This window comes from Urocitellus parryii, chromosome 11, assembly GCF_045843805.1.
Source record: "Urocitellus parryii isolate mUroPar1 chromosome 11, mUroPar1.hap1, whole genome shotgun sequence".
NCBI lineage: Eukaryota > Metazoa > Chordata > Mammalia > Rodentia > Sciuridae > Urocitellus > Urocitellus parryii.
In genome coordinates, this window is record NC_135541.1 from 79,411,285 (window position 1) to 79,425,061 (window position 13,777).

At 37.6% G+C, this 13,777-nt stretch overlaps 1 protein-coding gene and 1 long non-coding RNA gene across 2 annotated transcripts in view; one reads left to right on the top strand and one right to left on the bottom strand.

The window, feature by feature from the left end:
• Nucleotides 1–9,072, bottom strand: part of LOC144249065 (uncharacterized) — a 43,087-nt gene extending 34,015 nt beyond the window's left edge. The window contains exon 1 of the long non-coding RNA XR_013342134.1: nt 8,928–9,072. This is a non-coding gene — a long non-coding RNA (uncharacterized LOC144249065). The remainder of the gene's footprint in view (nt 1–8,927) is intronic.
• Palmd (palmdelphin) overlaps nt 1–13,777 on the top strand; it is a 46,185-nt gene that overhangs the window by 19,212 nt on the left and 13,196 nt on the right. Inside the window, exon 3 of the mRNA XM_026401403.2 lies at nt 1,149–1,273. Coding sequence (XP_026257188.2) covers nt 1,149–1,273 — 125 coding nt within the window. The remainder of the gene's footprint in view (nt 1–1,148; nt 1,274–13,777) is intronic.

Below are 13,777 nucleotides of genomic sequence, written 5' to 3' on the forward strand. Positions count from 1 at the left end.
AGTGACTCCCCAAAGAATAATTGAATAACTGAGCAAACAATATAGAGAGGTCGATTAGATACATATGAATACATATGAAGCCCTTTTTATCAGGAAGAAGGGAAGAAACTCCAACTCTTTGATAATAATAGAATCATATATCATACAGTTTCCACTTGAGACATGGGCTGGATGCTAGCTAAAGCCCCTCCAAAGTTTCTAGGTCTCTTTCATTGTTTTAAGTTTTCTTAGGCTCATCAGTTTAATTCTTTTTTTTATTTTTTAAAATTTTTATTGATGGTTGTTCAAAACATTACATAGTTCTTGACATATCATATTTCGCACTTTGATTCAAGTGGGTTATAAACTCCCATTTTTACCCCGTATTCATCAGTTTAATTCTTTCAAGTAAATTCAAAAGCATATTTTCCATATGATGAAACAGATCTTTTTTATATTGTTAAAGTTGACCAAAATAAAATCAACTCATCAATGTTTAGGTATAGCCATGAATTTTGTGCATCATATTATGGGAACAGGTAGGAAGCTGGATTTAAGAATGTCTAGAACCAGGGAGATTCCCAGAAGAGAGAAGGAGTGCTGAGTATTGGTATTGTATCTTAAATTAATTTTACCTTGTTCTTGCAACCCAAGATACAATAGCAGCCTTCTGTTTTGCCCACCATTTCAATTAGTCCCAGAAAAGGTTATTATGTGAGGTCATGGTGTGAACATCAAAATGACTTCATGGAACTTTGAACTTTGTTAAGGACACAGGACGTACAGCCATCAACCAAAGAAATCACAGTAAAGACATGACATTGTGAGGTCTCTGCAGGACTGTGATAAACATACAGCACAGCATGATTCTAGAGGGCGAGGATGGGGCTGTCAGGGAGGGAGGGGGCTGGGGTCTTCATGAGCTGAAGGAGCCTGACACTAAGCCTCAAAAGGTAAATAGGATTTAGATACAGAAAACATGGCTTTGGAAGGGGGTCAAGAAGGCTGTGAAAAGGGAAATGACAGATTTTTGGGGGGCAAGGCAATGGGAGAAAATAATTCTTCTTTAACATGTCCACTATTGAAATTCATAAGATTTGAAAGAAGAGATTTTTATTTAAGTTATTGACTGATATGAGAACATGTGTGTGTGTGTTTCCTGACACCAGAAAAAGGCCTTGAGGGAGAAATGGCTTCTCGATGGAGTCACCAGTGGGAAAGAACAGGAAGAGATGAAGAAGCAAAATCAGCAAGACCAGTACCAGATCCAGGTTCTAGAACAAAGTATCCTCAGGTAGGACCTCTCTGAGGTGCCCCCACAACTACCTTCTCCTTTGTCTTTATACCGTGTGTTTGTGTAACAAACTATTCTCAGTTTAAGGGGCAGAATCACATCTTCCATTTTTATTTCCAAAAATGACTAGGGAAACACACCAGCAGGCAGAAATAGAAATGTTACTTTAAATGTCTCCTGAATATCTCAACGCTATTTTTAAACATATATTGGTGAGTTACCCATACCTCTCCGAGTCTATGTCCTGTAATTACCTATCTTCAGGGTTGTTGAGCAGACTTTAAAATAGTTATGCATCTACTTGGCATATGGCAGATGCATCAAAAACTGTGCTTCTTCCCAGGGCCAGCCCCCACTCTCACCTGAAAACAGGTGACAGGTCTACTGGTGTGTTTGCATTGTCTCTCCATCAGACCTCTCCCCCACCAACCCCACTCTATTTTGGAAGAGAAGATATCAGATACAGGGGCCCTTTTCTACTTCTGTGACCATGTGGCCACAGGTGTTCATCTCATTTCTCCATTTCCTTCCCTTCCATTCACGCATAGTCAGCAACTCCCGATGGAATAAGTACAGTCATCAAATCACCATACCTTAAAAAGAGATAATGGGCTTGAAAAAAAAAAAAACCAGAAAGCTCAAATATAAGGTGAGATTACTAGTTCTATCCCCCCCACAAAAAGATAGCATGAAGAATTAGATATTGGAAAGTCAAAAGTCATTTTCCAAAATAGACAACGTGGGAAAAAAAGCTTCCTTTATAAAAAATTATTTCCATCTTATTAGCTTAATTACCCATTCGTGTTTTTAATAGCTAAAATCATTGCTTATCCCTATTTAGCTGTTTTTCTGAAATTCACAATTCTTAAGAAGTTATATAATTTAAACATCTATTTTTATAAACCCCTCAGTTATTTGCTCAAAGACGTGGAGTGCTTCCAAACAGTAGACAATAAACGCTTTAAAAATAAATAAATAAATAAATAAATAAATAAATAAGTCAGCCCTACAGTTTGGAAAACTCCATTCTCTTAGCAAGAGCTTCTTACCAAGTCTGGCTTCAGCTGATGATTACTTCCCTTCTTCCTCAGCATGGAATCCTTATCTCTGAAGGAGTCCAGAGTTAATCCCTGTAAGCCCTTCCCGCTGCACAGACACCTCCTTGCTTTCCCTCACAGCTTCTTCTCAGTCTTTCCACCTACTGAACACCTACAACTTTCTCTGTAACTGATGATAATTGAAGTGGCTACATATTCTCAAGCTCCATAAACGGGTTTGGGCAGTATTCCGAGTAATCCCAAGTACTTATTAGGACTCTTCTGATTGCTTTTGGACCTTGCCTGAATGCTCTCAGAAGCACATAAACTTCTGCCAGTCCTGACAGAGGCCTGTCTACTGACAGCTCCTGTCTGACCAAAACTAGAAGAGGATAAGGAGGAGAGGTATTTAAATGATGTATATTATGCTCCCAGCACTTTACATATATTATCCCATTTAATCTTCATAACCCTGGGAGGTAGGTATGAACTTCATTTTTTTTGAGTTGTACAGATTTTTTATTGTTTTAACCAAAACAAATGTACTGCAAATTACCAAGGGTTGAACTTCATTTCTTGAAGAAAGATTAAGGAAGTCACAAAACTAGAAAGAGGCAGATAAGAACTATTTCATCTGACCACCCTACACTGCCTATCAAACAACATCACGCAGCAACCTCTGTGAACACAAAAGGTGTTACCTCTTATGATAAGTCTTGGAAGCATGATCTGTCCCTTTATTCTCCTTTCTCCAAAACCTCCTATCACATTGGGGGATCTTCTTCCATGTCCCTCTACTCTCTTAAAGTACCAAATAACTACCTGTTATTTGGTACAATTTCTGGCATCTCAATACAACTTCATTTTAGGTCTTCAGGATGCTATTAACACATCACTACTCCTAAATAAACACCAAATTATTTTAGTCCACCAATATGAATAATAACAATAATGGTTCATTCTGAAGGGCTTTGTACAGTTTACAAAATACATGCATTTACATTGTCACTAAGTACTCATGGCAGTTCTAAAATAAATAAATAAAAATTTAAACGCATCAATACCTTCATTTGATAGATGAGAAAATAGACTTAGAGAAGGTAAAGACTGAATTAAGACCACAGGGTCAGTTATGAGTAGCCTTTAGTCTAATGCAAGGGAAGGTCAGTGCTCCTCAGCTAGAAAATGAAGCAAGAGATGTAGATGTAAATGTTCAGGAAATAGTAAGACACCTGACCATGGACAAGTGTTATCACTTATAATCAGCAAATTGCTTTGGTTAAGGAACAGTCCGAAAGAAATGTATTTGCAAAGAATTAGTAAAGAATTTGCATTCCTTGTGGTTCACAGAGGCATGTTTATCTGGTGAAAAATGTGGAAGGAACAGAATGTTCCAAAGCAACATAGGAAGACAAGAAATACGTGTGCCTTGTCTACATTAAGCAGCCTCCACAACTGCCCCTCATTCTAGAAATCACACTGCCAGAGCAGCTTTACCTGATAATGGAACATTTTTTTCTCCGATATTTCTAAAGCTACGAAATAATCAGGTGCATGTTTTTTTTTTAATTAAATCTTTGCCTAAACAACTACTCACAGTGTCTAAGAAGCTTTTATTACCAACTAAACCAGAGCAATTTCGTGCTAGTTCTGAATAGCAATCAAGCCACCTGATGAAGTTGAACTAAGCAGAACTGTCTCATTCCCTAAGCAGGGAAAGTAACCCAAACCCTGCATGTGATTTACCATTTCACTTAGGTGCCTGCTCAGGGGTGACATTGGTCTTTCTGCTATTGGCCTTTCTACCTAGCTCCTTAGCTAGAGAATATGAGTTGAATCAAAACATAAACACTGTAGATTTTGCACATGAAGTTTTCATTCCTTCTATGTCCATACTTATGTGTCATGGGCTGAAAGAGCACAGCCTTTGGCATTCAAATCTCTGTTTTGCTAACCATAATACAAAAGCTTGGCCTTGTTCTTTCACCTTGGTGAGCCTCAGTTTCCTTTCCTATAATAGTGAGTCAAATGTAGCCAGCTCACAGAAGCACTGTGCATAAAGCAATGCCACCCTGCCTGTTACATGGTAGGTGTTCAAAAAATATCCCATGCTCTTCCTTATTAAAAATAAAAATAATTAAAATTAGAATATTACTCAGAACTTTATTTAGATATTTCTTATTTATCAGCCAAGATCTTTCTCTTGAATGCAAAAAAATATTTTTCTTTGTAAAAACTGAGAATACCACCTAACTAGAATTCTTTCCAATAGGAAATAATGATGAATTCTTCTTTATGGCTCAAAATCTAAAATGCTAATAGGGCTTAATTTTTATAGAACATTTGCTGTGGACCAAACATTACTCATGCTTATTATTTCGTTGAATTCTCACAATCACTCTTTAAGGTAAGTAACATTTAACAGGTGAGGAAAATTTATAGAGTCCAACTGACTCTGTTTATAGTTAAAAAGTTAAGAGCCACAGTTTCAATCCTAGTTACAAGTCTTAATTGAGAAGTAAAACTGTGCCTTAGATCCAGCAGAAAATTTTTACAAAATTTAAAGTCTGCCAAGTATGATAGTGCCTGATTTTAATCCCAGGATCTTGGGCGCTGAGGCAAGAGGATCCCAAATTCAAGGTCAACCTGTCAACTTAATGAGACACTGACTCAAAATAAAATAGAAAGGGCTGGAGATATATCTCAGTGGTAAAGCACTCCTGAGTTCAATTCCCAGTACCACATACACACAAAAAGCTAAATCCTGTACAATCCATTTTTATAGCATTTTTTATTTCCAGGCCATGATATGATTTCACACCTGAATGCATCACCTCATAAAGACATTCACCTAAATATTTAACATGTGAAAAACACACAACAGATTCCCTGACTCACACATAACCTTTAATTCAAGCACATCTTCTTATACATCCTCTAATCTTCTCTTCTGAAGAGGGGAAACATTTCACAAAATAAGTGGATTTCCATTGTTTTTCTCTTTGGGTCACATTCTAAGCCATGGAACAATACTGTTGAGTATTTTGCCTTATGCCTTAACTAATATCTTAGGAGGCAATGTTCCCAGAAGAAATCTGTATGGAACATATCATTCTGAATCACTTTGCTTAAATAGATTTCAATTTGCCTCCCAAATGAGCCCTGTTCTTCCTGGGACCACTAAACCATGTACTTTCTGATGGCAGGCACAGGTGCACCAACTTCTCCCTCCAAACATCCATGTGCAAAAATCCTTCACTGACTCTCCATTGCTGATCTCTGTCCAACACCCCACACCCAGAATGATACCCCAGGCATCCCCAAGAAGTCACCAAAGGAACCTTGTGTTCACATGCTGGGTTCTTCTCTCCAGCTGCCCTGCAGCTCTCATAACCTACCTCCCTCTGCCAAACTGCATCAAGCTCCCCTCCAGACATTTTCTACTTCTTGAACTGTGTCCAGAGACCTTTGACTTTAATTGAAGCACACAGAGCACCTGACAGAAATGTCATAAGCATAAAATGTAAAAGGTTAACTCTCAAGGAGAATGATGCAATTACACTGCATTCCCTTTAAGCAGGATAAGCTACTTATGATTAAATGTTCTCCAGTAAGGTTATTTTTTTTTATATTCCAAAATACCCTTCTGACCTTCTGCCTTCTTTTAATAAACTTATTTGTCCCCAAATAGTTAGAAACTGGTTTCTACATGTAGTATGAAAGGGCAAAGTTTGCATGTGAAGCTTTGGATTTCTAAGTGACTGTGTGTCATGAGAAAAACTGAGCTGTCAGGGCAGCTGGAGCCACATCCCACATAACAAGGAAAATTCCTCCACAAATGGAGATGGAATACAAGAAAAAGAATTTTGCTCAGCATCATCTAAAGCAATAATCAGTTAACTCAAAAGATTCCATTTCAAAAGGGAATTCAAAATATCGATGTAGAAATAGGTCAGATGCTTTGGTTGCTGGTATTGTCTATCAAAGTTTAGTTCATTATGATCCCTATGCAAGTTTAACCCATACCAAATGATTTAACTACCTATGCAGGCCAAGTGCATCTTAATGGAACTAATGTCTCATCAAACACAAGTGGGAGGTCTGCATGAATAATACCATATTCTAGGTGTTTCTGCCTCCCCACTCCAACCCAGCTAACCATATCTAATACCATATAGCAGGAAGATAGACAGGCTGCTTGCTCACCATGACAACATGAAAGAGAAGAGAAAGGGGAAAAAGGAGAAGGGAAAAAAAATCCACCATTTGTTTCTTATTAAATTTGCTGTTGCCTAGAAACACTTAAGAAATTATCCTGAGGCAATTATATGAGTCAAAATCATTTCAAGCATGTTTTTCACTCTTCATATTTGACTAATTGGTTTACCAGATTTGTGATAGTTCATCTGTTGTTGTTTTTAATTTCCCAGCTAGTCTGGTTATTTTTAATACAGGAGCTTCATTTTGATTTAACAAAAGAAGCTAAGTAAACCAAACTTCCAGCAAAAATAAAGGAAGGCATTTACTCACTCCACCCCACTAAAACATACATGCACACACAGAAGCCCCTAGTACAAAGCCTAGCCCATGGCTGGAATACCTTTGAATACATAGCTTGATACATGAATGATGAGAAAATTGAGAATGAATGGATAGGCGACAGATGAACTTAAAAATAATATCTCTTTAAGAGGACCGGAAAAGGCCTAAAAATGACTCAAGCTCTAATAAACAAAAAGAAAGCCCTGAATATCTTTAAAAAATAAAGAATAATCTAGTGTACACAAGGCCCTGGGTTCAATTCCCAGCAATCCCCCCATCCCCACCCCTGAATAATAAGAAAAAGCAACATCCAACTCTGTTTGTGTCAAGGGCAAAGTTATGTATAGTGGTACCCTGGGGCTGGAGGCAACTGTTGATGGCATGTTTTAACATTCCATCATGACTTTGTTCACTTTCTCTCCCTTTCAAATGCCCTTTTATGTCCCCACCTCCCATGCTCTCTTGTTCATACCTAACAATCCATCTGAATGTTAGTAGAAGTACTTGCCTTGCATACACAAGGGCCTGGATTCAATCTCTAGCACCACACACACACACACACACACACACAAATAATAATAATAATAAAAGGAGTCAGAATAAACACAGAACCACCTTCTTGGTGGGCTGAAAAGTAGATTAGAATAAACTCAGAGGGCCCTTCCTGCACCCCACTTCAATTCAATAGCAGCTACCCTTCATGGAGCATATCTTAGGGTACTAATATTATTCTAATAATGACAATTCGCTATTGGAAGTTTAGTTAGACTAATTTTATGAAGATGCTAAAGCATATAAAGCTAGAAATCCAGTAATAGCCATACCATGAGTCACATGTAGTTTTTTCTGACTCCAAATTCTTCCCCTCATCCCTCCTACAATTGGTTAAATTCATTATTGCAAACCTCCCATATGTAAGTCTTCTGATCTTCTAGAGGCAATTCCAGAATCACAAGTTCCTCAAAGGAAATTTACATTTGTGTTTATCTCTTTTCAGATCCTTTAACTTTCCAAAGTGCTTTTACATTGATTTTTCTCATTTAAAATGATACTCAGTGCTCTAAAACACAAATTTAAGACCATTAGCTGAGATGTCATAGATCTCTGGCCATGTGGACATGAGTAAAGAAAGAACAAAGGCACAACTGAGCAATCCAGAAAGTGGGGGCTGAATTATTTGCAGTAATCCATCCTCCGAGTTTTGGTGACAGAATAAAAAATGTTCAAAACCAAACATTGCATCATAGAGAATCTGTGCCGCCACAGGGCCTAGGTTTCTCCATTCCCCAGAAGTCCCTGTGACTAATTCCACCAGCTCAGAAAACATCTACACCCACATGTGCAATGCATTCTTTGTCTGCAATAAGGCAAATGTCATTGAGTGCATTTAGACCACCCAAAGTTAACTGGTCATTGTTGGTTGTTCTGTTATATTAGGATTGAAATTTATATTTGTCAGTCTTCAAATAACAAAATTCTGTTCTTGGTTTCAAATATGAACAATTAACACTAAGAAGCAAAGCAAAAATGAAGTGAATGGAACATAGGAAGTATAGTGACTGCTCTATGATTAGAGATAAATGTTAAGGGTTACAAGACTCAAAGCCAGTGATTATTTATGAATAGAGGAAGTCAGTGGCTGTCTACATCACTGAATATGTTTTGCCACTCATTATATGGTTACAAGTGGTTTATTCACTAGAAATATTTTTGTTCACAAATTTTTCAAATAACAAAAAATGCCTACCAGAATCATGCATGAGCACATGAGTGAACTTCCCGTGTTCTGGCTACAACAGTAATTAAAGGTCATTTGAGAAACTTATGACAGCTGACTAGAGGTCAAATTGAATTATTATTACAATTATTTGGCTCTTATTAAATGTTTGACATGTACTACACAATTCTCTGCGCACCCTAATTAAAAACCACACATACTCAGCTTCTGTTCTGCCAGAGCATTTGAGAAGCTCAAAACTAACTAACCAAATCCCGATGCCACACCAACATTTAAAGAATGGGTTTATTGACATTCATTTGAAAATTACATTTGTTCCAGGAACAATGATGCATACCTGAAATTCCAGTGACTCCAGAGACTGAGGTAGGAGGAGTTCAAGTTCAAGGCCAGCCTAGGCAACTTAGTGAGACCATGTCTCAAAATAAAAAATAAAAAGAGATGGGGATAAAGAGCAGTGAAAGGGTGTCCCCAGGTTCAGTCTCTACTATCTCCCCCCCCACACACACACAAACATACACACACAAACACAACACAACACACACACAAACATACACACACAAACACAACACAACACACACACACACACAAACACAAACACTATATTTACAACTTTCACATTATAGTGGCTTATTCACATTTGATTTCCTATGGGAGGTGCTGGGATTGAACCCAGGGTCTTGCACATGCTATGGAAGTGCTCTACCACTGAGCTACATCACCAGACCTCTCTCAAAATTTTATTTTGAGGCAGGATCTTGCTAACTGCCCAGGTTGGCCTTGAACTTGTGATCTTCCTGCCTAGCCTCCTGAATAGGTGGGATTATTTCATATTTTCTATGGAAAATGAAACTATTCATTTACAAAATATTGTTCTGATTGAGAGGGTTAGCTTTTCTAAGTCATTTTTTTTTCTAATGTAATCACCATTCACAGCAGTTTCAAAGCTTGATAGTATCATCTGCCCATCAGATAATTATTAATATTTAAAGATATACTAAGATATAAGATTCATCCATGCACTAGCAGTTCACATGTAATTATAAATTATTCGACTTTCTAACAATCTGCTGCTCCCAATAATCAGAACAAACACACTTATTTCAGTGCCCCTGTTGTGTTGGCTTTCTGCTTCTACTTATCTTAAAGCTGCGGCGTCATATTGGCTGTCCTGTTCTTAAAGGCTCAGGATTAGAGGCAACAGATCTGGCTCACAGCAAACTGTGCTTGCTGTCTGCCAGTTGCCCTTTAATTCTCTGGCATGCTTGTCCTTAGCATGTGACTGTTTACTCTGGTAGGTTAGATCTTCCTAATTATACACATGCCCTTTGACAATGACTGATTCCCATGCAGCTCTTGTTCTTTCTACATGTCTGTGTATAGAAGTGTTCTTCATCTTTTTTGACATGCTTTTATTTCAGTTAAGTGAAGAAAATGTCTGATATGAAATCAGCTCTTAATAAAGTTTCACTAAATGTTCAACAAAATTTACCAGACCCCAAAGTTTTAAAATAAAATTTTAAAATTCTACCTTCTACGAGATTACATACCCTCATTTTTATTGAGAAAGTATAGTTTGGCACTACAGTACCTTTAAACTCTGATCCATTATAATAACTTATCTGCCTGTTACATATGACTACCATAGTATACTCAAAATTACCTGACTAAAGTTATCAACCGTGTTTTCTCAATAATATCCATTGGGCTTCCAAAAACATTCAGTTAAATGAACTATTATTTAGCAAAAAATAAATAGACCTTTCTTTTTTCATTGCAAATTTTAGCTATTGAAATTAGTTATCTGTTAAAATTTTTTTTTTTAAAATTTTAAAAGTTCCAAAAATATTACCTATCATTATAAACTGTATTAGATTTTACCTATCATTTAGAATCATAAATTCTTGGAACTCCTAGGAGCAAAGGTGGATTCATTGTTCTGTTTTCACTAGTTAACGATCTGAAATGAAAGATACAAGTAATTCTGCAAATTAATGAAAAATCTCATAAAATCTGTCAAACTATGCTTCATCCCACATAAAGTTATGCAATCATTTATATACTGGTTTTGTTGGCTTAAAAGATTGGTTAAGAGCAGCAGTTTAAATGGAATGGGCTCATTTCTCTCACACACATAAAAATCCTAACTGATAAACACTGAAGTGGAAGACAGCAACAATGTTATATAGGATTATAGAAAGATCCTGTTCCTTCCTGTCCTGCTGCTTTGCTACTCTCTAAGGGATGCTCTTGGCAGTGTGGTCAAAGCCAGTTCATCACCACATTTATATCCAGTTTAAGAAAGAGAAGATAAATACAGGGCAAACAGCTCAGTTTTAAAGCTATGACCTGAAACTTGCATAAGTCTACTATCAGCCAAAATTTAGTTACACACACCATCTAAATGCAAAGCAGAGTTGAAAATGTAGTCAATAGCAAGATAATGAGGAAGACACACCCATATACCCCTAGACACACACACACACACACACACACACACACACACACACACACAAACCAGGGAGTTCTATTACTAAAAAGAAAAGGGGAATGAAGTGGGGTGCAGGGAGAAACAGCAGGTCATCAAGATAGACTAGAATATTCTTTCTGCCAACATTTATTAAATAGATACTATTGTAAATATTTTGACAATTCTGACAATGCTGGAACAATGTTGAGGTTTTCTGAATAGAAAAGTATTTTCAAGAATAGGTTGCATGGCTGAAGTTGCATTAGGACCATGCTTGCGCTAAAATCATTCCATTAACATCAATGATCAAATCCCTGAGTCAGCAGATTTTCTCACCCACAGGTACCCAAAGATGGTCTCCTTTCCCAAGCAGACTGAGGAAAAGGAAATCTAAACTTATTTAAGGAGCTCTTCTAGATCAAGTCCTGTGCAACAAACACTATCTCAAGTACCTCCTTACAACAATGCTTAAGGAATACTATTATTTTTCTCTGAATGAGAAATCTAAAGTTGGAGGGGCAAATGATTAATCCAAGTGTGCTAGCCATATGGGCTCATTTTATGTTTTCTTGGGTAGAGCTGGAAGAAGTCTATTCTTCCCCTAAAAAAGCTGGCCTTCACACAAAAACTCACAAAATACGGTTAAACCACTAGCTACCCCTCATTCTCCCAAGTTTTAGGATGAAAAGGAGAGAATCTCTAGGCCCAAAGAGAAATCAGAGGAGTTAAAATTGCTCACCACTTGAAGCAGAACTCAACACAGGCTCAAGACATTCTGAGAGCCTGTGAATTTCAGAAGAAATTGGATCCTTCTTTGATTAGCTTAGGCAAGGTCAGGAAGCAAGGGGGTAGGAGGTTCTAGCACTTCCATCAGCTAGCCTCAGAGGTACTGTAGTAGCACAGCCTGGTTCTAACACCTGCTGACTCAGGCTATGTCAGAGAATAGTGATTGGAACCTCTCTTTGGGTGTAATACTAGGTCTGTTTGTTTTGTTTTGTTTTTAATGTTTCAGAAATTTTATTTGTTTATTTTTATGTGGTGCTAAGGATTGAACCTAGTGCCTCACACGTGCTAGGCAAGCACTCTGCCACTGGGCCCCAGCCCCAGCCCTAATACTAGCTTTTAACACGAGCACTTGGGCTACTGTGATGCAAGTAACCAATCAATCCTTTGAAAATATAACATAGCTAAAAGCTAGTCATAAACTTAATTTCAAACATAGCATTGGTGCTTATATCCAAACTGCAATGTTATAATCAAATTGCATTAGACAACTGTATACAACTGTATATTTAAGACACACAGCTTCACTTCCTTCTTTGAACAAGTCTTGTGTTCAAGCAAAAAGAAAGAAAAAATCCTCCTATAAAGTGGCATTATCTTAGAAAAGCCTGGGCTCTTTGAAGTAGACAAATAACCAAAAAAAAACAACCAAAAAAACAAAAATTACAATACAACAAAATAATACAACAAAGATTAGGACAGAAATATTACCTTTCTGTGTACTGGATCAGAAATTTTACATGTTGGCGAGGCCCAGCTAAGTCATCCTTACTTTCATTATTATCATGGAAAGTAAGAAGTCTTTTTATACTGCTGAGAAAAATGAATGCTGTGTCTAAGTTTATAAGAATCAATTTTAAGAATTAAGTCTTGTTTCCACAGTAACTAATTGGAGAGGAATTAACAACAGCTCAGGCTATGTAGGCAGAGATCTGCTTCCAAATTCATCCTGCCTCAGGTTGCCCATGAGTCTCCAGGCCAGTGGCCTTGCTAGGCACCCAGCTTGCTCATCTTTCAAGTGGAACTAATAACAGAGCTCATGGGATTGTTGTGAGGACCAATTAGGCCAGTGCCTGGTACAATGTCCATATGCAATATGTGTTCAGTGTTGTTATAATTGCTAACAAGTCAAGTACAGGAAGTAGGGTATGAACTTTTGGATTGGGATTGTGGTTATTTTTTTTTCCCCTTGAGTTGTGGTCTGTTTGGCCCTTAATGGCAAACTCCATCAGGTTGTTAGTCCTTGTTAACTCCACCAAAAACTGAAAGAGATAAATGAGCCCTCAGCTGCAGAAAAATTGCCTTGTGAAATAACTCCTTCTTGATGCATCCAGCATTTATGTGCTGTCCCTTTTTTTCTAAGACCAAAAAACTGCATGTTGGAATTGGATTGGGGATATGATCTTGTGATGATTAAGGGAGGTTATTACTACCACAGAGCATGAAATGAAAACTACCTGCTCTCACCCAGGGAGCTCTTGAAAATAACCCTCTTTTTCTCCAGCAAATAGCAAGGAGAAGAAAGATTCCAATAATGGATCGCATTACAAATCCTTTTTCATGTACTCTGCTTATCTAAATTGGCATATGATGCCTGCCCACCACCTCTCAGAAATTGTGAGAGGTACTAACTCATCCATCAAGCCCCGCCTAACAGTCCAGGAGGCACCAAAAAGGATATTTCTCTTTCTCTGCTGCCTGCTTCTCAGCCAAACTGAATCAGCATTTCAAGGAGCTCAATTCCCATTCAGAAAGGTAATACCTTCTAAAGATGGGGATGGCAGTACTTATGGAAATTCTAAGCCATCAGCTGGAAAATAGGCAGGTGAAGGTTAAAGAGTTATCACCCTGAAACCTCCCCAAAAGCTTTCCTTGTAAAAACAATTTTTAAAATTATACATACACATATTCACACATAAACATGTAGGTTCTGT